The sequence below is a fragment of the Pelophylax lessonae genome, assembly GCF_965119305.1.
Source record: "Pelophylax lessonae genome assembly, chromosome: 5".
NCBI classification, from domain to species: Eukaryota; Metazoa; Chordata; class Amphibia; order Anura; family Ranidae; genus Pelophylax; species Pelophylax lessonae.
In genome coordinates this window covers 97,526,150-97,550,780 of record NC_138772.1, presented here as the reverse complement: position 1 = coordinate 97,550,780, position 24,631 = coordinate 97,526,150, and the positions used below count along the sequence as shown (strand labels likewise).

The 24,631-nt window shown below is 46.2% G+C and overlaps 1 protein-coding gene across 1 annotated transcript; it reads right to left on the bottom strand.

Moving 5' to 3' along the window:
- Positions 1 to 4,960: 4,960 nt before the first annotated feature.
- On the bottom strand, positions 4,961 to 22,219 carry IDI1 (isopentenyl-diphosphate delta isomerase 1). The gene is made up of 5 exons (XM_082259918.1): positions 22,023 to 22,219; positions 18,391 to 18,548; positions 15,760 to 15,852; positions 14,007 to 14,137; positions 4,961 to 5,320 (listed from the first exon to the last, which is right to left on the bottom strand). The coding sequence occupies exons 1-5, from the start codon at positions 22,145 to 22,147 to the stop codon at positions 5,003 to 5,005; spliced, it is 825 nt and encodes a 274-aa protein (XP_082116044.1). The 5' UTR covers positions 22,148 to 22,219; the 3' UTR covers positions 4,961 to 5,002.
- Positions 22,220 to 24,631: the final 2,412 nt, after the last annotated feature.

Here is a 24,631-nt window from a genome sequence, read left to right as displayed (position 1 = left end):
AGGTAGAGGAACTCGTCAAAGACGAGGGCCTTCTTTTTCTGCTCACAAGAGGTTTTTTCGTCCAGCGGGTGAAAAAACTAAGTCCTCCAAGGTTCCTACAGGAGGCGTCAGGGGTCGTTGGTCGGGCAAGCAAAAGCCCGCCCCCTCCAGACCTGAAGATAAACCATCCAAAGCCTGAAGGTGCGCCCCCACCCATAACTGGGGTGGGGGGACGTCTTCGCCGGTTCCCGGATCCATGGCTTTCCAGAATCCCGGACAAATGGGTTTGCGAAGTCATAAAGTCAGGGTACAAGATCGAGTTTCGATCTCTCCCACCGGCGCGATTCTTCCCTTCCAATATCCGACTATCTCCGGATCGTCTAGAAGATCTGCGGAGAGCAGTCACAGATCTACTACAACAAGGAGTGGTAGTCCACGTTCCTTGGACAGAACGGTTTCAAGGGTTTTATTCAAACCTGTTTACAATACCCAGGAAAGAGGGCAAAGTGCGTCCAATTCTGGACTTAAGAGCACTCAATTCTTTCGTCAACATAAGAAGATTCAGAATGGAGTCCATTCGCACGGTAGCAGCCTTCCTGCATCCAGGGGATGTCCTAGCGTCCATAGACATCAAGGACGCCTATCTTCACATTCCCATTTTCGCAGGACATCAGCGTTTTCTACGCTTTTCCGTAGAGGAGAACCACTATCAGTTTGTGGCGTTACCTTTCGGTCTCGCCACGGCTCCGCGGGTCTTCACAAAAGTGTTGGCCCCAATGTTGGCACTTCTGCGCCAAAGAGGTATATCGATTCTAGGTTACCTAGACGATCTTCTGCTTCATGCAGAGTCTCCTCAGACCTTGCTACAAAACATAGAAATTACTATGATTTCTTTACAGGAATTCGGGTGGCTGGTGAACCAGCAAAAGTCCTTTCTGGTTCCCACCCAGAGGCTCGAATATCTGGGTCTAATTCTAGACACAGTCAGGACAAGAGTGTTTCTTCCGGTAGGGAAACTTCGAAAGATTCAATCAGCAGTCCAGTTGTTACTGTCCAACAGCTGGTCTTCCCTTCGGACTTGCATGAGGGTTCTGGGGTTGATGGTGGCTTCATTCGAAGCAGTCCCATTTGCCCAGTCCCATACCCGAATTCTTCAGCAAGAGATCCTCCTCAGATAGAATCGGAATCCGGAATCCCTGGACAATCAGATACGATTGAGCAAACAGACCAGAGAGTCTCTGGTTTGGTGGCTTCGGTCTCCAATGCTCAGCCAGGGAAAGTCATTTCTGCCAATATATTGGACGATAGTGACCACGGATGCCAGTCTATCCGGATGGGGAGGAATTCTCGGTCAATTATCTGCCCAGGGACTTTGGTCCCCGGAAGAATCCAGATTACCGATAAATGTATTGGAACTGAGAGCGATCAGACTTTGTCTGATTCACTGGACCGAGCAGCTCCAGGGCAGCCCGGTTCGGATCCAGTCGGACAATGCCACGGCCGTGGCTTATGTCAATCACCAGGGGGGCACCAAGAGTGTCCGAGCGGCCAAAGAAGTGGCTTGCATTCTTCGCTGGGCGGAACGATTTGTTCCAGCAATCTCTGCGGTGTTCATTCCGGGGGTGGAGAATTGGCAGGCAGATTATCTCAGCCGTCAGACCCTGGATCAGGGGGAATGGTCCCTCCATCCAGACGTTTTCCACCAGTTGTGCCTACGGTGGGGCACCCCGGATGTGGATCTGTTGGCATCACGATTCAACAGGAAAGTTCAGAGATTCGTGGCTCGCTCCCGCGATCCTCTAGCAGAAACCGCAGACGCACTGATCGCCCCGTGGGGGCAATACCAGCTAATATATGCCTTCCCTCCTCTCGCGTTACTGCCAAGACTTCTTCGCAGGGTAGAGGAGGAAGGAATCCCAGTAATCCTGGTAGCTCCGGACTGGCCTCGTCGAGCTTGGTACGCCGACATGGTCAGACTGGTGGCGGACGTCCCGTGGAGACTTCCTCTCAGAGAGGATCTACTGTCTCAGGGACCGATCCTCCATCCTGCTTTACGATCGCTGGCTTTAACGGCCTGGCTATTGAGACCCAGGTGCTGAAGGACAAAGGTTTGTCAGCTTCAGTTATTCCTACTCTAGTTGAAGCAAGGAAAGCGACTTCCAGAAAGATTTATCATCGCACATGGAAGTCCTACATTGCATGGTGTGAACCTTTGGGGTTCCGTCCTCGGTCTTATTCGATTAGTCGAATATTGGCTTTTCTGCAACAAGGGGTTGAGCAGAAACTGGCCTTGAGTACTATCAAGGGTCAGGTCTCAGCATTAGCCATCTTCTTTCAGAAGCCTTTGGCTACTCATTCCTTGGTGCGGAATTTCATCCAGGGGGTGCGACATCTGGCTCTGCCAGTGCACGCGCCGTTACCTCCCTGGGATCTTAATTTAGTGTTGTCGGTTCTTCAGAAACCTCCCTTTGAAGATATTAGGGAGATTCCTCTACCCACGTTGTCCCAGAAGGTGGCCTTCTTGGTGGCTATTACTTCTGCACGCAGGGTGTCAGAACTGGCCGCATTATCTTGTCGTTCACCATATCTGGTGGTTCATAGAGATAAGGTGGTTCTTCGTCCGAATCCATCCTTCCTACCAAAAGTGGTTTCAGAATTTCATCTGAATGAAGAAATTGTATTACCTTCCCTGTGTCCTAAGCCCAGTCATCCTCGGGAATTTGCTTTGCACTCCTTGGATGTGGTCCGGGCGATCAGGGTATACTTGAAAACGACAGACTCGTTTCGCAAGACGGATTCACTTTTTGTGATCCCAGATGGACCCAAAAAGGGGTTGCCTGCATCTGCCGCGACCATTTCCAGATGGATCAGACAGACGGTAGTGCAGGCTTATTCTATTAAGGGTCGGGAGCCCCCGTTCCCTGTTAAGGCGCACTCCACTCGGGCACTTAGTGCGTCATGGGCCTTTCGCCATCAGGCGTCAGTGGTCCAGGTGTGCAAGGCGGCTACCTGATCGTCGGTGCATACCTTCTCTAAACATTATAAAGTTGATGTAATGGCATCGTCTGATGCCTCATTTGGCCGCAAGGTTTTGCAGGCCGCAATTTGAGGAGACCAGTGGTCTACCTCGAGGGTTTTTTCCGTTGGAAAATTTTTCTTTAGTCTCATTCTTTGTTTATAATGAGCCTTTAAAACTTCTAGTTTGGCACCGGTTGGGCCTACTAGATTGGATTTGATTTTGTCAATCCCACCCCTCATTTGTGGCACTGCTTCTGGATGTCCCAGCTCTTGAGAATCAAGAAGACTACGTCTGTCAATGAGCGATAGAGAAAAATGGATTTTTGTAAGAACTTACCGTAAAATCCTTTTCTCTTAAGCTCATTGACAGACGTAGTACCCGCCCCTCTATCATTGAGTTGGGTTGGGTTAATTTCTCTGTACTGCTTTAAACAGAACTGATTCCCTGTAGCAGAGAGAGGGAGGATATACCCTCAGGGACTGCCCCCTAGGGTGGAGCCAGAACGTTTTGTCATTCTGCCTAGTCCTACTCCTGCGGAGACAACATAACCCAGCTCTTGAGAATCAAGAAGACTACGTCTGTCAATGAGCTTAAGGCTGGCCATACACTATACAATTTTCTTATTCAATTACCTTTAGATTTACCTTAAACTATGTAGTGCAAGGGCATGCATGATTGCATACAAATTGAAAGTGTTTAGGTCTGGTGGTATTTGATCACCTGTGCGATTTTTATTTTTTGCACTATTAACAAAAAAAGCGACAATTCTGAAAAACCAATATTTTTTTTACTTTCTGCTATAAAACATTCCAAATAAAACAAAAAATGAAAAATCAAAATGTTTTCATCATTTTAGGCCAATAAGTATTCTGCTACATATTTTTGTTAAAAAAAAAAATCCCAATAAGTGTATATTGATTGGTTTGCGTAAAAGTTATCACGTCTACAAACTAGGGAAAAGATTTGTCATTTTTATTTTTTTTACTAGTAATAGCGACGATCAGTGGTTTTTAGCGGGACTGTACCATTGCGCTGACAGATTGGACACCGGACATTTGACACTTTTGGGGGAACCAGTGACATTACTACAATAATTAGTGCTAAAAATATGCACTCTTACTGTACTGACACTGGCAGAGAAGGGGTTAACACCAGGGGTGGTCAAAGGGTTAAATGTGTCCCTAGAGGTGCTTTCTAACTGTGTGCACAGAGACCTGAGTTCCTAAATAAAAGTAACACAGGATCCTGGTGTTCATTATTGACAGAACAGCAGTATGCTGCGTTTACATTGACAGACCACCGCTCTGTGTCCATGGGGAGCGATCGCGGGTGCCCGGCGGACATTGCGTCCACCAGACCCCGCTGATTGACTCCCACTGTGGCCAATCGGCGTGCGCGCCACTCTATTTCACGAAGCAAAGCGACGTACAGGTATGCCGTTTCGTGGGACAGAGCTGGCGGCTGGTCGGCAAGTAGTTAGACAAAAAAAAAGGATTCCAGAACCATGACTCCATACAGGGCTTAGAAACCATATGAACTGATAACACACGAGCATCAAGGAGAAAAGTTTAATTTGTTTAATTATTGAGATTAATAAAAACAGAAAAGATAGTAAAATTACTTTTTGCATCAAATGCTGAATTAAATAAATATTTGGAAATCACTTTAGGACTAAAGTATAAATGGTGTAAAGTCTGGTTATTGCACACAGCCAAATTAAAATGTCAATTTTAATTTACTAATCAAAAGTTGAAATTCAGAATCTGGTTGCTATAAGTAACATCTCCAGCCTTTATAAATGAGCCCCCGCCTACTCCATTTCATGTATGGTATCAGAGTTTACTAGCCGACTTGTACTTTACACATCTAGAGAAAACTGCTCAGTGTGCAGCTTTTAAGCATTAAACCTGATGTTACACTAATCTGTAAAGGAAGTGCCACACTTATTCCGTGTCAGCAGCACATACTTCAGACTACATGCAATAAAGTATTTGGTGGTCTCCTTCACATTCGATGGATTTTATCATGATCCTCAAATGATTTCAGATTTTCCAAGTTATCCCACCATTTGTACAGAAAAGTGTCCGCAATCAGCTGGAACCATGGTGTAATCTTTACTTCTCCTTGCTTAGCCTTTTCCAATAACTGTGTCAGTTCCTCCTTGGATACATAGCAGTGGCTTTGAATCTCATTGGAGTCTGGATCTAGAGTGACATCCTTCTGTATAAATAGGATGTAATCTATTTCATGCTCTCCCCAGATGCCATCGGATTGAGCTTTGTAGTGAATTCTCGTCAGGTATCGCAGTTCATCTGGAGTCACCTGTAAAATTGAAATAATTGTTTTAGGATTAAGCACCACACAAACAAAGCTAAATAGGTCACTGGAAGAAAAAAAAAAATAAAAATAAAATAAAAAAAAAAAAAAGTTTTATCTTAATACTAAAAAAGGGAGGGAAAAAAAAAAAAAAAAAAAAAAAAAAAAAAAAGGGGGCTATCCAATGCAACTACTGCAGCAAACAGGTACACTTAAAAGAAGCATTGCTAAATGATAAACTGCTGTGGTCCAAACCAAGTAATTGTTCTATTCTGGAAGGCCAGCTCTCCCCCCTTTCTGCAGGGATTGGGTTTTAGGACCACCAGCATCCTAACAATGACGCCACATGCATGCCTTGTCCGAATCATCACAGGAGGACAAAGTGGAACTTCCTCCATTCGGACCAACAGCCTGCTCTGCCTCCTGCCTGGTGCTAAAAAAGGTACAGAGATGCTGTGATGGGGACACCTTTTGTAAGGGAGCAATCCTCAATATTCCCATCACACACATTCCTGGAATATATCGGGACTGTGGACCTCGCGCTTATGGGATGTGTGATAATTATCCAATTAAGTGTTTATAAATTAGCTGCCTGCTGCAATAAAAGTGCTAGTGCTTTAAATGAGTGAAGGTCAGTGATTGCAGCGCTGCTATTTTAAATATATAAATAAGTATTCATAAAACAATTTTAGAAAATGGTGATTAAACCATTCATGTAAACCATCAATAAAGTGCTATTCGGTGCAATTATTGTGCAAAATATCAAAAATAAAAATTAAAATATAAAGTGCAGATATTACAATGTAAAACTCCAAAAAATGCAAACTGAGTGTAAACAGTCCATAAAACAGTTCTTTGCGGTAACAGAAGCAGGATACTTGGTCTTGCAACTTCGGGGTCTCCCCCTTAGGGTATCTACTTACCACTATGTGGTGTTTTTAAAGCAGATTATAGTGGAGTGAGCTGTTGTTTCTTGCAAAGCTGTTTGGACTCTGTTGGAAGCGATCCTTCTTTAAGCGGTATTCTCAGGTGTCCTCATGAAATAAAGAATTATCCTGCTTCTGTTACCGCAAAGAACTGTTTTATGGACTGTTTACACTCAGTTTGCATTTTTTGGAGTTTTACATTGTAATATCTGCACTTTATATTTTAATTTTTATTTTTGATATTTTGCACAATAATTGCACCGAATAGCACTTTATTGATGGTTTACATGAATGGTTTAATCACCATTTTCTAAAATTGTTTTATGAACACTTATTTATATATTTAAAATAGCAGCGCTGCAATCACTGACCTTCACATTCCTGGAATAGGCTTTTTAAGAGATAAAAGGGTGCTGCAGCAACAGCCAGCTGGAAAATGGTAACATCACAAATCATATCTGGATATTTGCGAGGCTGAGAGAGCGAGAGAGAGCGCGCGAGCGAGAGAGATGAGAGAAAGACCTCTAGCCCTGTCCCTATCTGCAGTCCCTGCTCTGCCCCCCGTCCCAGTCTGTCTGCAGGTGAGAGTATTTTGGGACCGGATGGAGTGTGAGACCATAGGAGATTCGCAGCATATCTACCCCAGAGGGGATCAGGAGTGACGGGAGGAAAAAATACCAATAAGAAAATTATCATAAGCTATAGAATTTTCAGCATCTGGTAAGAAGCCCATTCACCCTTTTTGAGAGGTGTGGGAAGAGAGTATATATTTTTCCTATCAGGGTGGCTGCCTTTTTGCCCTTACTTTTAAATCTGCTGCTAGGTGGTGGGATATTGAATTGTCACATTAACATGGGAGCACTGTTTGAACTTTATCCAGCAACAAGTTTTTTGCACTCAAGGCTTTGGACTTAGAACTGGAAATTTGTTTGACATTTTCTTAGGGGGAATTTGCACAATATTTTATGTGGAGCACATATTTATGAATTTATTTTTCACTTTGATGAATATTTGATAGATATTTTAGCATACTGTCATCTTATTTATTTTTGTCACTAAGTTACTTCACTTGGGAATGACACCTAGTATTTAGCGCACCAGACGTATTTTCACGAAAACTCTATATAAAAAAAAAGTATCTTCCTGTAACAACCTGACTATACAGGCAAGAGGGGAGGGTTAATAAAATAGGTGATGTTGGTTTGGGTTAAGTTCCTTTTCTCTTACGTCCTCCGACAGTCGCCGCCCACTCACAAGTCTTCACCAATGGGTCTTGACCTTTGCTCCGCAGGAGTAGCTAGGCACAAGATTTGTTAACAACAAAAGCTTTTAGCATAGACACACCCCTAGGGGCTGTCCCACTAGTCAATACCTCCCTGCACCAGCATTCCCAACTCAGTTTGATCTTGCCTAGCTTAGGAGTAGCAGGCTTTCCTGTGCTGGGGCTTCAGTCTCAGCCTTCTACCTTTTTTGATTTTATTTCATGTGTTTTCTCTTTACTTTACTAGCTGTTATTTTGTCAGCTCTTAGTTAGGGATCTTCGGATGAAGATGTGTCATGCGGAGCTGGGTCTCGGACTGGCCGCCCTGGATCCCAGGGCTGAGGGCCAGATGGATCCCCAGCCTGCCATCGAGCGTTCAGCTACGGTTCGCCCTGGCGCCATGAACGACCCATCCCTGTTCGCTGCAGGGATGCTGCCTGTGGAGGTGGCTACCTCACTGGACGCCATTCTGCAGTCTCGTGCTGCGGTCCGCTGCGTCCTGGCTGCGGCACTCCCTGTCATTCAGGATAGCGGTTTGTCACCTGGAGACTGCTCCCCACGCCATCCGGTACGGTAAGCACCTTCTGTGTGGGGACCATCTGTCTGGGGTGTCAGTCTGTGGCTGTGTGTATACCCCCCCCCCATGTCTGTTAGGTGCGGGCTCCCTGGTAGATCCCTGTTGGGGGTTAGCATGCCTTATGGGCTGCGGGGGGGGAACTCTCCCCGCTCTGCTGTGTGAATTCATCTGGGAGCGATGTGTGTGCAGACATGTGGCAGCGGCGGCCGCTATTGCGGTCCGCCATTATTTTGTACTAGTGGGCGACCAGGTTCTCTGGACCTGATGCAGCGCTGTGTTTTGGCGCCAACCGGCGCCATTTTGGCGTGGACATGCGCGCTCGTTTTTTCGGGCACATGTCGGCGGCCATATTACTGTAGCCTCTTTCCCTTATGCCGAGCAGCCATTTTGCCGTAGCCTCATAGGCTTTATATGTTCAGCCGGTTCTTGCATCACTTCCTCTTCTCTCTGGAACAGCGATCGGTGGCAGCAGCCTGTTGTGCTCTCTCCAGGTTTTTTCCTCCATTGTACTGTCCTTCCTAACTCAGTGTTCTCTGTCCCTGTGGGGTCGGTGCATACAGTTAGTATACGGTGGGCTGCGCTCGCCGTGGTGTTAAAGGGCCAGTACCTATTTTCTCTCATTCCTGTTTGGGACATGGATTCTCAGGATAGCAAGTTTCCCCCCGCCCTGGTGGGGGACCAGGGGGCTGCTGCACCCCCGAGGGGGCTGATCTGGCCACTGTAGTGGCATCCTTAGTGTCTCAGATGCATGTGCTGATGGCTGAACGATCTGCTAAGAGGGCCAGGTTATCCATTTCCTCTGATTCAGAGGGCGATGTGGCTGGCGTGCCCTTCTCAGGGTCTCGCTCATCTCTGGACCTTATGGGGTCTGAGGGGGAGGCAGAGGTGGAGGGGGTTGATACTTCTCCCCCTGGCTCGCCTGAAGAGCTTGCACTCATGGATGAGCTGATTGCCTCCATTAAGGAGACGCTGCACCTGGAGGATGAGCCCACTCCTCCTGCTAGGGTGTCCTCTTTTGGGACACACAGGACCCGCAAATCAGCGCAGGTTTTTCCCTGCCCTGCGTAGTTTCACCACATGGTTAATGAACAGTGGCGCAACTTAAAGAAGCCCTTTACAGTGCCTAATAAGTTTAAGCTGCTTTATCCATTCGCGCCCTCCACCGACGAGCGTTGGTGTGTGGCGCCCCAGGTGGATCACGCTGTAGCCGTTTTGAACAAGGCTACCCTGGTTCCTACTGAGGATACTCCGGTTTTCCGGGACCCTACAGACAGGAGATTGGAGTCTCTTGCCCGTCATGCATACATGGTTGCTGGCTCTATGCTCAAGCCTATTTTTGCTTCAGTTATGTCAGCCCAGGCGGTGGCCGATTGGAGTTACAAGATCGAATTCCTTTCTCGGCCGGCGGGCAGATTTTTTCCTTCAAATCTTCAGCTGTCTCCGGAGCGCTTGCAGGATCTGCGGGCCCAGGGGGTGGTGGTTCCGGTGCCTCATCGGGACAGGTTTTCGGGGGTTTTACTCCAATCTGTTCACTGTGCCCAGAAAGGAGGGCAAGGTGCGTCCGATTCTGGACTTGAAAGCTCTGAACCGCTTTGTGCATGTTCGGAAGTTCCGCATGGAATCCCTGCGCTCAGTGGTGGCTGCCATGAGTCCGGGGGAGTTCATGGCCTCCATCGATTTAAAGGATGCGTACCTACACATCCCCATTTTCGAGGGTCACCAAAGGTACCTTCGATTCGCCATTGCGGAGGAACACTACCAGTTCGTGGCGTTACCTTTTGGTCTCGTTTCGGCTCCGCGGGTTTTTACCAAGGTGCTGGCGCCGGTCCTGGCCCTGTTGCGGGCACAGGGCATTGCGGTCTTGGGGTATCTGGACGATCTCCTGACAAGGTCGAATGCCAGCCAGAGCCTGTTGACCGACCTGTCCACCACGATGCAGGCGCTGCAGGAGTTCGGTTGGACCATAAACATTCCGAAGTCGACTGTGTCCTTCGGTTCGCCTTCCCTATCTGGGGATGATTCTGGACTCTGTTCAAGCGAAGGTTTTCCTACCGGAAGACAAGCTCCGGACGCTACTGGGCGAGGTTCAGGTCCCTCAGGGACAACCAAAACTCGTCTCTCCGGACATGCATGAGATGTCTGGGGTTGATGGTCTCGGCTTTCGAGGCGATCCCCTTTGCCAAGTTTCACACGCGGGATCTCCAGGTGGAGATTCTTGCCAAGTGGGATGGGCGACCACAGTCCTTGGATCTGCGGGTCTCATTGAGACGCCTCACCAGAGTCTTCTGTGGTGGCTCCAGTCCCCGGCGGTGTCGGGGGGGCAAGTCTTTTCGTCCATGGCTGTGGACGGTGGTCACCACGGATGCCAGCCTGTCGGGCCGGGGTGGTGTCCTGGGCACTCTGTCCGCCCAGGGGATATGGTCGGAGGAGGAATCCTCCCTTCCGATCAACATTCTGGAATTGAGAGCGATAAAGCTTTGCCTTCTGCGATGGTCGGAACGACTTCAGGGCCGTCCGGTTCGGGTTCAGACGGACAATGCCACCGCGGTGGCTTACATCAATCATCAAGGGGGCACCAGGAGTGCCCGAGCGGCTCGGGAAGTGGCCGACATTCTGTCTTGGGCCGAGACGCACGTCCCGGCAATAACGGCAGTTCACATACCGGGGGTGGAGAACTGGCAGGCGGATTATCTGAGCCGCCAGACCCTGGACCAGGGGGAATGGTCCCTACACCCGGATGTCTTCCAGATGTTGTGCGCGAAGTGGGGTTCCCCAGATGTGGACCTGTTCGCGTCTCGTCTAAACAACAAGGTGGAAAGGTTCGTGGCAAGAACGCGCGATCCTCGGGCGGACGCGTTGGTGGCGCCCTGGCATCAGTATCGTCTGATGTATGCCTTTCCCCCCGATTCAGCTGCTGTCCAGGCTCCTTCGCAGGTTAGCCTCGGCACCGCATACGGTGATTCTGGTGGCACCGGACTGGCCTCGCCGGTCCTGGTACGCAGACCTAGTCAATCTGGCAGTCGACCCTCCGTGGCGCCTGCCGCTTCGGGAAGACCTTCTGTCTCAAGGGCCGATATTCCATCCTGCTTTACAGTCGCTGGCTTTAACGGCCTGGCTGTTGAAAGCCAGGTCCTGAAGGATAGGGGTCTCTCCCCTGAGGTCATTCCCACCCTGATCAAGGCTAGGAAAGCCTCTTCAGGGAAGATTTACTACCGTACTTGAAAAGCGTACTTTGCCTGGTGTGAGTCCAGGGGGTATTCCCCTCGCTCGTACTCGGTGTCGAGAGTGTTGGCTTTCCTCCAAACTGGAGTGGACCAGCGTTTGGCGCTGGCCATGATTAAGGGCCAGATTTCTGCGCTGACCGTTCTTTTTCAACGCCCTGTGGCGTCAAACTCGTTGATTCGCACCTTTGTTCAGGGAGTGCGCCATTTGGCCCCTCCGAGGAGGGAGCCTTTGCCTCCGTGGGACTTGAACCTGGTTCTGTCCGCGTTGCAACATGCTACCTTTGAAAAGATCAGGGAGATCTCGTTGCCTCTTTTGCCCAATAAGGTGGCTTTTTTGGTGGCGATCACTTCGGCTCGCAGGGTGTCGGAGCTAGCGGCTTTGTCCTGCAGCTCTCCCTACTTGGTACTTCACAAGGATAAGGTGGTCTTGCGACCTAACCCGTCCTTTCTGCCGAAAGTGATCTCGGATTTTCACCTTAATGAAGAAATTGTCTTACTTTCGCTCTGCGCGAAGCCAAAACATCCTAAGGAGGTTGCCTTACATTCCTTGGATGTTGTCAGGGCGATCAGGGTTTACCTGTCGTCCACTGGATCCTTTCGCAAGTCAGATTCCCTCTTTGTCCTTCCTGAGGGACCTCGGAAGGTCATGGCGGCGTCGGCTGCGACAATCGCCAAATGGATCAGACAAACCATTGTGCAGGCCTATGCCTTGAAGGAGAGGGTTCCTCCCTTCCCTGTGAGGGCGCACTCTACTAGGTCTTTGAGTACGTCTTGGGCTTTCCGGCATCAGGCTTCAGTGGCCCAGGTGTGTAAGGCGGCGACTTGGTCGTCCGTTCACACCTTCTCCAAGTTCTATAAGGTGGATGTTCAGGCATCCGCCGATGCCTCTTTTGGCCATAAAGTTCTCAGTGCGGCAGTGCCTTAGGGACCCTTGTTTTTGGGTCTTTGGCGGTTGGGGTGTTTTGCCCCTGGGTTACTTGTTTTTTCCTGGGTTGTGCTCCTGTTGAGCACGTGTTCCTGTTGCCCGGTTGGTTCCTTACTATGGTAAGGTTCCTTTCTCTGATGTGGGTACTGCGTTGCTTGATATGCGGCTGCGTCTCCCACCCCTCATGTCTACATTGCTTTGGGACATCCCATTGGTGAAGACTTGTGAGTGGGCAGCGACTGTCGGAGGACGTAAGAGAAAACTGAATTTTTGTAAAATCTTACCGTAAAATTCCTTTCTCTGAGTCCTCCGACAGTCGCCGCCCCCTGCCCCTCTTTTGGGGTTTTTGTGTACTCTTACTGCTATGCTACCAAACTGAGTTGGGAATGCTGGTGCAGGGAGGTATTGACTAGTGGGACAGCCCCTAGGGGTGTGTATGCTAAAAGCTTTTGTTATTAACAAATCTTGTGCCTAGCTACTCCTGCGGAGCAAAGGTCAATACCCATTGGTGAAGACTTGTGAGTGGGCGGCGACTGTCGGAGGACTCAGAGAAAGGAATTTTACGGTAAGATTTTACAAAAATTCAGTTTTTAAGCATTGCAAAACACATGACTAATTTGTAGCTTGCTGGGAAAACAGCCAATACTAGAATTAATGAGAAACTATTACAAAACCAGGACACAAGCAAATACAGAGACAATATAAAAAACGATAAAAAGAATGTATGAAGCTTTTCTCTATATTAAAGATAAAAGATCCTTGCATTTGTGTTTTCCTTTCTTCAAACCAGTGCCCACCATAGACCTGGACAGGAACATGCTTAAAACCGGTACTGACAAGCTTAATTTTTAACATGCAACTTTGTCGGCATTAGTCTATTAATATTACTGCTGGCTGGAAGAATGAACTTACAGTAAAATTTTAAAGCGGTTTTAAAAGGATTCCTGCATGAAGGGAAAAAAAATAAAAAATATTTATAAAACCTTCGAAAGTGCCTGCCTCCTCTCCTATGCCTAAATAATCACCTGACACCACTCTCAATCCAGCGCTGTCCTTGCTGGCAGTCCTGCTCTCCTCTCTTCCTGCATTCACAGGTTCTACTGAGAACGGCGGGAGCCATTTGGCTCCTGCTGCTGTAGGTGAAAAACAGTGAGGTGGGAGTGGGGGGGGCAAGCCCGATCCCCACTGTATGTGTGTCTATGGACGCACACAGGAGCCCCAAAGCAAGCAGCTTGCTGAGAAGGCATTTGGAGGAGGGGAAGAACCAGAAGATGAGGGGCCCCTCTGTGCAATACCATTGAACAGAGCAGGAAGTATACAAAGTTTATTAAAAAACCTGCATACATAATAAATATATATAAGGCTCGTTATAATCAATTTAAGCAACTCAAATACTGGATACCTTCACTCCCTTGCTGCCCGGGCCAATTTTCAGTTTTAGAGCTCTCAAACTTTGAATGACAGTCATGCAACACTGCACCCAAATTAAATTTTTATCATTTATTTTGAGACAAATACAACTTTTCCTTTCCGAGGGACACAGCCATCACAGGATCGCGCTGCTGCATGGCCCTGTGGCCACACAGGAAGAGTGGCAGGACGTACCCGTACGTCCTCTCAGAGCGGCGCTTGTCCCACCCTGTCGCTTGTGTGCAGTGGCCGAGTAGGAAGTGGTTAAAAATTATAGTAAATCTGTCTTGAATAATAACCCACAGCTTTTCGTCGGTACCAAATCTCTGTGCCTTGTCTAGTACATTTCAACCATAAATGGGTTTTTACCTGCTCCATTGGTATTCCGAGCTCCGCCTTCAGTCGTCTTTGTGCTGCTCGAAGGACCCCTATAGCATCTTGCTCTTCTGTTTCCAGGGGTGTATTGAGGGGATGACTGCAGCATGTGTTTGTGAAACAACCTGAGAGGTCAGGAAATGCAAACGACAGGAACTAGGTTTAAAAACAAACATGTGGCCAATGTGTACAGCATATATGAAAGATTTGTCAAAGGACTTTATGCTCATTAACCACATCACACGAGAACTTAAAATTACAGCTTTGCCCAGGGATAGCAGGCTTTATGTTCTCGTTTACAGTCTATAGATTACATTTCCCCTACATGATGTCATGTGCAAAGGAAATGCTAATCTAGGTTCACCTTTACAGCTAGCAGCAAGTACAATTGTCCCTGACAGCTCCGTGTTTCCATTTACAATTGAGAACTAATCAGCAACGTTCATAATCACCATGTGAACTATTACACGGTGATTACATGGTTGTTTATAACATATGCCATGGTGTCTTTCCTCGTGCACCTAGGGATAAATAATTTCCTAAAGTACACAGTTTAAAATATTTCTTAAATTCTTTTCACTTTTTTGGTGTCAAACAATAGTTTAGAGAAAGTTTAAAATGCAACCCCCATAGAGGAAGCTCAACATCAACCTCTAGTGCACAATAATGTGTTTTGCGCCCACAGTGCAGGGTGGCACTGGCAATGCCCTGACAATTTGTTTTTGCACACCAAACTGCACCACAGATGTTGGGGCCAATAGGTATCTACAATTTTGTAAAGATGCCAAACTGGCAACTAGCCTCAGGACCAGTAAGGGTTAAATATAAATGCTTCTGTGCTCATAGGCTCAGATTACCTAGCAAAAGAAATTAAATTATGTTGCTGCAGTGCCACTGCAGCCAGCTGAAGGATTACATATGTGGCATCTATTCACTATTTATACAAAAAAAAAAAAAAATCATGATTTAAATATTTTAAATGAGATTTTTGTCTTTTAGAGATAATACCTAGGAAGTTTAAAGTGGATTTTCACAATCCCTGTGGTTATTGTTCACAACCTTTTAATACTATACTGGCTGTAGTGTGAGGTATTTTTGACAATGTTGCCATTTTACTGGTGAAGGGTTATTTTTGATAGTCATCTTCAATAAAATATTTTTTTAATTTTTTTTTTTTTATAAATTGCGAGTAGATGCTACACGTATCATTAAAGCAATCCTTTAGTTGGCTGCATGGGTTGTACTGCAGAACATTTTTTTGTTTGGTTTATCCAGGTTACAGTGACCACACTAAATATGGTGAGTTTGTTTACTCCAACGCTCCCACTAGCTATTATTTTTTTTTCTAGGCTCAGATTGCATATACCGTGGTGCACTGTAAATCTTCATTCCTTGCTGCAGTCTCCCAGAGGACCTTTAAGTGGTCCTCAATGTCAGAAGGCAGAGGTAGCTTCCTGATCATGTGATCACCGTCACAGTAGTCACATGAAAAGGAGCCTGTCACTCTGGCTCCTGATCGCAAACGTGATCAGGAGCGGTTATTGACAGCTCACTGTGCTAGAAGTGCCCTCTCAGCAGAGTCCCAGGGATGCATAACTGTGGCAGTTTGGTGCCAACAACTACCAGCCATATATATGCTGGGAAGAGATTAAAAACCTATTTCACATGCTGGGTTAGCTCGCCAAGTGGAATTCCCTGAATGCAAAGATTAGTTAAAGTTTTGCTACGTTCTTCTGATGATACAGACCTGGAAACGTTATTTTGGCATCTGACCTCTGTTGTAACAGTAGTTTATTTTCTGTATTAAATAAAAAAACGCTAAACGCTCTGTGCAGCAGACCTGTAAAGAATAAGAATGGCAACTTAGAAATCCTTTCAAGATAACAGTACAAATTCAAAAGCAAGAGTCTCATTCAGAATTCTCGTACCCTGAGCCAAAAGTATCCTCACTGCTCTATTTGTACTTTGGTTGCAGCAATACAGATGCTACTGTGGGGTCTCTCCTCTTTATTAATTTGTGATTGATTGCCTCAGAGGGCTCTCCGTGATTCCTGAAAAGTAAACATCCTCCAACACAAGGAGCAATCAATTGCTTTGTCACTTACTCCAGTCTACCCCTTCTTGCACCCACTACTGGTTAGTGAGACCAGCCAGCACAATGATGGCCATATAGTAAGGCACAGAATGCAGCAGGCTGGAGCCAATGACCAGGAAACTGGTTGCCATTTGTGTAAGAGTGTGCCAGTGTTTGGAGCTCTCTAGGTCAGCCTTTTTCAACCAGGGTGCCTTGAGGTTTCTTTGGGAGTGCCTTGGCAAATTAACTAAAAATTGCCCACAAATTGTAAACATGCCGGCGTGTGGATGAAAGTTTCCTTTTTAGTTACACTAAGTCAAAGGTTTTCAGTTATCATTACAACCTTCTAGCTGCCGGCAACCAAATGAACAATGGCATCACCGGTTAAGGAGGAAGATGTTAGTTGCCTTCATAGCATCCTTGTTTGATTTTCCCCTGCCCCTCTCCATAAACTTTGGGGTCACATTAGCTGAGTGATGGGAGAAAAACTGAGGGAGAAGAGAAACATTGGAATACCAGTCAGCACCAGTTTGCAAAAGTGTATTTGCTTTGCAAGAATAAATCACCTCTAATGTTGGGTGTCCTACTTGGACTTGTGGATGTTGCTGCATTATGTAAAACTATTAAAACAGCTTTTACATTTTAGAAAGGGGTGCCTCGAGACAGTCCATATTTTCTAAAGGGTGCCTTGACTGAAAAAAAGGCTGAGAAACGTTGCCATAGACACTCAAAACAGAAATGTGATGTGACAGGAAGGCATTTGGAAATGCCAGACACAACATTGAAAAAGTGCAACATCTTTATTTGAAGACTCAACTAAATTCTTTTTTTTTAGATCGAAGCCATTGTTTTTTTTTTTTTTCATAATCTCTTCAACTGGTTGATGAGCAAGGTTTCTCTTTCCCGAGTTCAAAACTCCACCTAACTGATTAGCCGAGCTAATAGGACTTGAAGTTTGAATCCCTATAGTAAATGGGAATTTATAATGTTGAAATTGGTTCAGTGAAAAGGGGGAGGATAAGTACATGTTTGATAAGCCCTCTGGAGACACATAGCGGGTAAAACAGTACCTGGCATCACAAGTACACTCTCCTCTGTTCCATACTCTCCTATCTCATATGTTTATCATGATGCAGTCTCACCCCTCCAATTCACATTTATTATAGAGGTGAGGCTAAGGAAACGGATGCTCTGGTTAGGAGATCTTAGCATTGCATTAATAGTAGTAAGATCTATAATCCAGTTGATGATTCAACTGACCAAGACGCAGCCTAAATTTTAGCATTGGGCAGACACACTTTTAAATACACAGCTACAGGAACTGGTTTTAAATCAGATTGTATTTATTGAAAATAGGTTTTCCATTTTTACAGAAAAAAAAATAAAAAAAAAAAAAAAAGTGAAAAAACAGAACATAAGTTGCTGCGCAGAACAGGAAAAACAAAAGCATTGACATGGCTTCACACCAGAGTCTACAATGTAATTTCTACAAAGGAAAGTGTCGTGGACACTGAAAATATAATAATATGAGCGATTAATGTGGACAAATGCAGGACACACTTAACATCTGCAGCTCTGAATCATAACTGGGTACATAATATGAAAGCAGCCATTAAAGAGGAAGTAAACTCTTCCACTCCGATGCTTCTTTTCATCTAGTCCATTGTATTATTCTCAAACTATAGCCATTGTAACTCCCCAATGGCATGTTACTATTCAAAATTATTTTAAAAAAAATCGTGCCTACAAGGGGTAGGGTAGTGCCATCTTAAGTATTGTTTTTGGAGTCCGCAGTAGTGTATTTCTGCCTTTTCATGTAGCCCTTGCTGTACTGCAACTCATACCTGACTTGTTTTACTCCACATTATCACTTGTGCTGATCTTGTAATGTTTGCCTGTGTCAGTGTTATGCTGCAGCTGATCTCTACTGCAGTATGCAGTCCGATGCCCAGGTTTATACCCCATGTGACCGTGCTTTGAATGGCTCTGCAGTCTCGTGGGGTTTGAGGGCTTTGTCGCAGGGAGTGCATATTACAGACACGGCATCCTGTTAACGGACAGACGGCACACAGAGCATGCTGTGCATCATGGGAGAAATGCGCATGCCTCAGTGGCATCATTATAAATAACAGGACGGATTACAACACTGAGAAAGTAAGGTTCTACATTATTATCATTAGGCATTTTTATGCTGATTTAAATGTGATAAAGTTGTGGGGGAGAGTTTACAAGCACTTTAATCTTAGCCCAGACAGCAAATCAGAATGGCAACTAGGAACTTCTATTTAGTCTTAACCATCTTACCTTTGTCAATGTTGACATTCAGATGGCAGTTTTTCTTGGTGTCAGCTCCGATCTTCTTGTCATTCTCATCTATTAGAATACACATCTCAGCCAGCAGCTGGACCTGCTTCTCATCCAGGGAGTCTGTGTCTACCTCAGGCATGGCTGCTAGATGTCTTCTAATAGCAAAAAACACATTAGCATTAATAACAAACTACAATACACAAATCAAAAGGTAAACAGACAAGTTGTGTAACCTCTTATTCATGTTGTATATAGTGTATACCTAGCTATTACTATACATTGCTGCAGCCTCTCTCAACCTTAACAAGGAGGAACCCCTGGAACAACTTTCCAAGCTCAGGAAGCCCATGTTAATAAATACCATATCTACATTTAATCGAACACTAGGATAAGTTACTAGGAGGAATGCTTCGTACATTGGTGATCTTTGGGAAGAATCCCCTCTTTACAGAGAGCTAAAAAGATAACTGATGTCAGTGGTCACTGAGAGGCAGGAGTTGCACACCTGTCAATGAACACACAGCAACCTCTGGAGGAACCCTACAGCTTTACGGAACCCTGCTTTACAGAGTCAATACAAAATTTACAACACTTGGTAGAAATCTGCTAGAGGTAACTGATAATGCGTGTATAAATGAGAAGCAGCAAAGCAACCTCCATGCCTCCAAGGCCCCTTTCTCACAGGGCGGATCCGCTCGGCGGACTCTGCTAGCTCAGCAGGGATTGCTCCATTGATCCCCGCTGAGCGGGTAGATGACAGATCCGTCTCCGCTCACTGTGAGAGGCAGACCTGTCCCGAGTCCCGCTCTCCTCTATGGGGAGATCGGATGGACAGCCTGTCCGTTTTTATCCGATTCGCTGGATGGATGGCAAACGTATCGCCATTTGTCTGTTTTCTGCAGATCTCGTTGGATAGGATGCCAGACAGATGTCAGCAGACACACGCAGGTGACATCCCCCTGCCCATAGAGGAGAATGGGTGGCCCGGTGAGATCCGCCTGAAAGAAGGACCCGATCAGTCTGATTGTGTGAAAGGGGCCTTAAAAGTGAATGTGTTACAGAAGTGTGTGTACAATACGAGTCCCCCTGACGTCATCTCTGACGAAACTAGTTGGGCGTGGCTACGACACTTCATCATCACTCACGCTTGTTGACCAGTGAGAGAGTTTGATGCAGCCACACAGCCTGCTGCTTTTTGGGAGAGCAATTATATCTGTTTTTATTACTATATGCAATTTTTTTTTTAAACCTATTGCCCAAGAATTTGCTTAGCATGATTCCCTTTGCAAGTTTCACTTGTTATTTTTTGAATAAATGTTTTTTTATTTTATGGGTTACACTATGGGTGCATATGCTTTTTATTTTTCATCCTGCTAATGAACCAACCCTGACAGGATCAGGTTTGGTGCTTTGGAGTTTCCCCTTCATAAAGAGTTGTAACACGCATTTGAACATACTCTATATGAAGGTCCACAGAATCCGGTAAGAGGCTTTAAAGAGGTTGTAAACTGTTAAATTTTTTTTTTTTTACAATCTGTAAGAGAAACACATAATGAGCTAGTATGCATCGCATACTAGCTCATTATGAAATACTTACCTTAGAACGAGCCCCCGCCGTGCCGCCCGCTTACCTCTGACGGGTGACATGTCCATTCGCCCGTCTTCCGGGATCGCGGCATCCGGCCATCTGATTGGCCGGAGCCGCGGTGACGTCACTCCCGCGCACGCAAGCTGACAGTCACGGCACAGGTCTCTGAAGAAACGGCACCAGCGGCCGTTCCTTCAGAGCGCATGCGCCAGTGACATCACTGGCTGCATGTAAGGTAAATATCTCATCAACGGTGCATGTTTAGGAGATATTTACAGTACCTATAGGTAAAGTATCATTGGAGGGTTTACTTCCTCTTTAATGCTTGGTGTCAGCTGGTGGCGGAAGCTCATGATTGTGGGGACACTGGTGAAGTAAGTGAATCGTGGATGATTTGTTTCCTCTGAATTTTCTTGCTTCACATATATTTTTCCTTTTAAGCCTTGTGTATGGGCTCTCATGGACACTTTTTATATAGTTTTGTGTGATTTTCTTCACACACGTTTTTCACCTAAAAAGTTTGATGTCCCATTGATTCATTTTTGTGTTTTCACAATATGGAGTTCAATTTTTTTAGTGCCGCTTCAAATATTTATCACAAGTCTTGTATCTAGTGTCACAGATTGCTAAAGCGGCTATTCATTTGGAATTTATGTGTTTTAGTGTGGATAACCTATAGGATTTTAGGGGTCACAGAATAACCTTGTAAAAAGAAGTAATAGAATACATACCTCTCCACCAGGCAATGAGCAAATATTTGCTATCTATATGAGCCACTGCTGCAATCCAAAATCTTAAGGTGTGCAAAGGGCAAACCCCTGTGTACTAGCCTCTTACATCACTGTTCCCCTTTTATTTTTTTAGAATTATTCGTCAATAATTTCTACGAGTTAGAGAGTCAAGCCACCTGGTATTACAGGCATAGTGGGACTTTTCCTCTGCCTAGACAATATGGATCCCTGAGTAGCAGTGTGCGTCTCCCTTTGGGTAGTAACAAGTTTGTGACTGCTGGCAGTGGACTGTTCTATTGGCCCATTACTGGTATGGAAAGCCTCACTAGCCCCTCTATTGGCTCAATACTGAGATGGACCGCATTGCTAGCTGTTCAACTGAGACATTACTGGTACAATTTCACTAGCAGCTCTATTGGTGCATGACTGGTATGGACAGCCTCGATAGCTACTCTTAAAAAAAAAAAAAACATCAGCACTAAAGGAGTAGCTAGCCCACTATTCCTGCATACATAAAGAAAGTCAATAGCCGATCCGGTGTACTCTTCAGATCAGACACTTTGTTGAACGTCTGGTGCTGAACAAGCTTTGGGGCTGTAATAAAACACACAGACAGGGCACGCCAATCTCGTGCATTACTATAAAACCATTTTATTTAAATTAAAATATTCTCACAAACATAACTATAAACAGGCACATCAGTGATTCAACAAGTATAGTCCAATACAAGTGATGCCCATGTGCATGGTGGGAGGCTTCTACCTTTCCAGGGCAGACCCCTCTTCATCAAAGCAATAAAATGGTTTTATGGTAATTCAGAACTCCTCTGTGTGTCTTGTTACAGTCTATAGTTACTCTATTGGCGCTTTACTGGTATAGACAGCCTCCCTAGATGCTCTATTGGTGCATTAGTCATAGCCTCAATATTTGCTCATTACTAATATGGAACACTTATTTGGCCCATCCACTCCGCTGGCCCCTTACCGGCAGCCCCCTCCACTCCGCTGGCCCCCTACTGGCAGCCCCCTCCACTCCGCTGGCCCCTTACCGGTACAGACAGGCTGATTGGATAAACAGTGACAGAGAGAAAGAATAGCAGGCCTCGGTCCTCAGAGGTAAGCAGTTGAGTATTGGGGGATGTCAGTGTAATGCAGAGCACAGGTCCGGTATTCAGGCTCCGTACAGTACAGGCTCAGTGTCCGCTCACTGCTGTGAACACACGTTTAGTTCCATTTCGGTTGTCACCTTCAGGTAAGCCCGCCAGGCACTGACACCCCGCCATTACTGGAGCTTCCCCCGCTCGCTCTCACCTGCTCCCCGGCACTCCGCACACTCTCTCCTGCACAGCACGGCTCACACCGCAGCCAGCCGAGGTGCTCTTCACCAACACACGCGCTCCGCCCAGCAGTCCCGCCCCCAGCGCGCGACACAACATCTCTTGTCCAATCAGGGCACAGCACCACCGCGTCGCACCATCTGCTGATCGCCTGCACACCGGAGGACACCGCCCGCTACTGACCCGTCTGGTCAGCCAAACAGAGCACCGTGGAGAACAGCGGAGTCAAATAATAGCAAAAAAATTGTTTGAGAATCAGGGCGGCCCAAACCACAGGGTCACAAAGTGCTCAGACCCAGCTTCCCGTCCAGCACAACACGCGGGATACTGGACACGCCCACGGCAATGACCATCCTATAATAGACCACGCCCCTCTGGACTAGGGCAAAGGCTAAGAGACCACGTGACTGCCGGGAGGACTCAGCCAATGGAATGCATAATAATCTCCATGAAACGTCTGTGAAGTAGAATGTCTCCAGTCCATGGGGGCAGACATTTTGTTGTAGACTATGACAGTAGCTGCTGTAGTGTGCAGGCTGTACAGTGCTGTTGAAAAGTATTTTCCCCCTTCCAGATATTTTTTCCATATTTCTAAAACTTCAATGAATCAGATCATCAAACACGTTTAATATTACACAAAGATAACCTGAATAAAATGCTGTTTTTAAATGATGATTTAATTTATTAAAGCGGAGTTCCGGGCACAGATCTCATTTTTTAATGAACATACCCCCGGGACAGTCAGGGCTAGCACATTCCACAATGGCTAGCCTCTGATCTGTCCCGGTTCGCACTTACCTTTTAGAAGAAATACTTACTTTGAAAATTTCTTCCACAGCGTTTCCATCTCTCTTGTGGGCAGCTGAAGCCGGCGCGATCCTCTTCTCTGTCTTCTTCCGCGTCTTCTTCTCCCAGAATGCGCCGCACCGGCCCCTCTCGTCACTTCCGGTGCGGCGCCGCATTCCTAAACAGCTTCTGGGCATGCCCAGAAGCTGTTTAGCAGGGGAATGCGGCGTCGCCCGGAAGTGACGTGCGGGGCCGGTGCCGTCGCATTGATTCCTGGGAGCTGTGACGTTCAGCTCCCAGGAATCATAGCGAGGCAGGAAGTGACGGGGTGAGCCGCGGCTCCGAGGGAGGAAGCAGTCAGAGGTGAGTATTTACGATCTTCGATTACAAGGTGAGTATACAAAAAAAAAAAATAACTATCCAATTCCTTTTCAGGTTATGTGTAGCTAGCGGAGAGGCACAAAAAAAAAAATACAGATTTTGTGCCCGGAACTCCGCTTTAAGGGAAAAAAAGCTGTCCAAACCGGCCTATGTGAAAAAGTAATCCCCCCCCCCCAACTTGGTGAATCCTGGCCCCACATATGTTAGACCTCTATGGCACCCTATTTAAAGGGAAAGCCCCACATCCACAGTTTTTGCACTCATATATTTCTGTCACCCCCAAACCTCGTAAGAACCCTTTCCCTTCCTTACAATTATAGACCCATAGCTCTATTAAACTATAAACTTTTTAAGAAAATTCTAGCCTCTAGAGTCTAGACTATCTCAGTTTGTTCCCAAGCTAATCAATAAGGATCAAGTGGGTTTCGTGCTGACCAGACATGCTGGAGACAATACACGGCGTATTATAGACCTGATAAATCTAAATAAATTCCCCCGTCCAGCCCTTATCTTAAGTTTAGATGCCCAAAATGCCTTTGATAGGCTAAGTTGCCCATATATGTTTTCCACTTTAACTCAATATGGGTTTAGGGGGCCTTTTTTTGACACACTAAAAGCATTATATTCTCATACTACAGCTCAGGTCCAGATGTCTTCTTTCCTGTTGCCTCACTTCCCTATGACAAATGGCACTCGGAAGGGTTGTCCTTTCTCTCCATTGCTTTTTATTTTATTATAGCCGAGGCCTTTTGATCTAATCCAGGTATTCGTAGGGTTCTGATGATACAGAGGGAATATAAGTTGTCTCTTTTTGCAGATGACATTTTGTTGACTCTCACTAGCCCCCTGTTGTCTCTTCCATCTTTACATGGCCTTTTTTTTTTTTTCAAATATTTTATTTATGAAAAAGGAACAACAGTCGAGAAACAATCTGTGACAGGTACCATACAGACATATGTAACAAACATATCATTGAAAGAAGAAACATACTAAAACAGCAGATCGAAGATCAATGAAGGTCCTGGCGAAATCATAGGACCCATCCCCGAGGGCGGGGAAGGTGCAGGCACATCCAACCCGATTCACAGATAGCCAGGCACTAATACAAGCATATGAAGAAGCTGCATTACGGAGAGAGAATAACCGTTTCCGGCCGTCGCTCCCCAATTTTATCTAAAAAATGGAAAAGATAAAAGGGAACAGAGCCCGAGAATGGGTGACACACAGAGAAGACAAAGAAGGATGGTGAAAGGATAGGGACGGGGGGGGGGACGGGGGGGGCAGAAGGGGCAACTCCCCGCATGGACAAAACCCACGGGCACTCCCGAGGTGAAGATCAGCCGCACATCAGAGACCTGCCCTTGTCAGAGAGCACGAAGACATTCCAGAAACCCCAAATCCTATCGTACCGCTCCC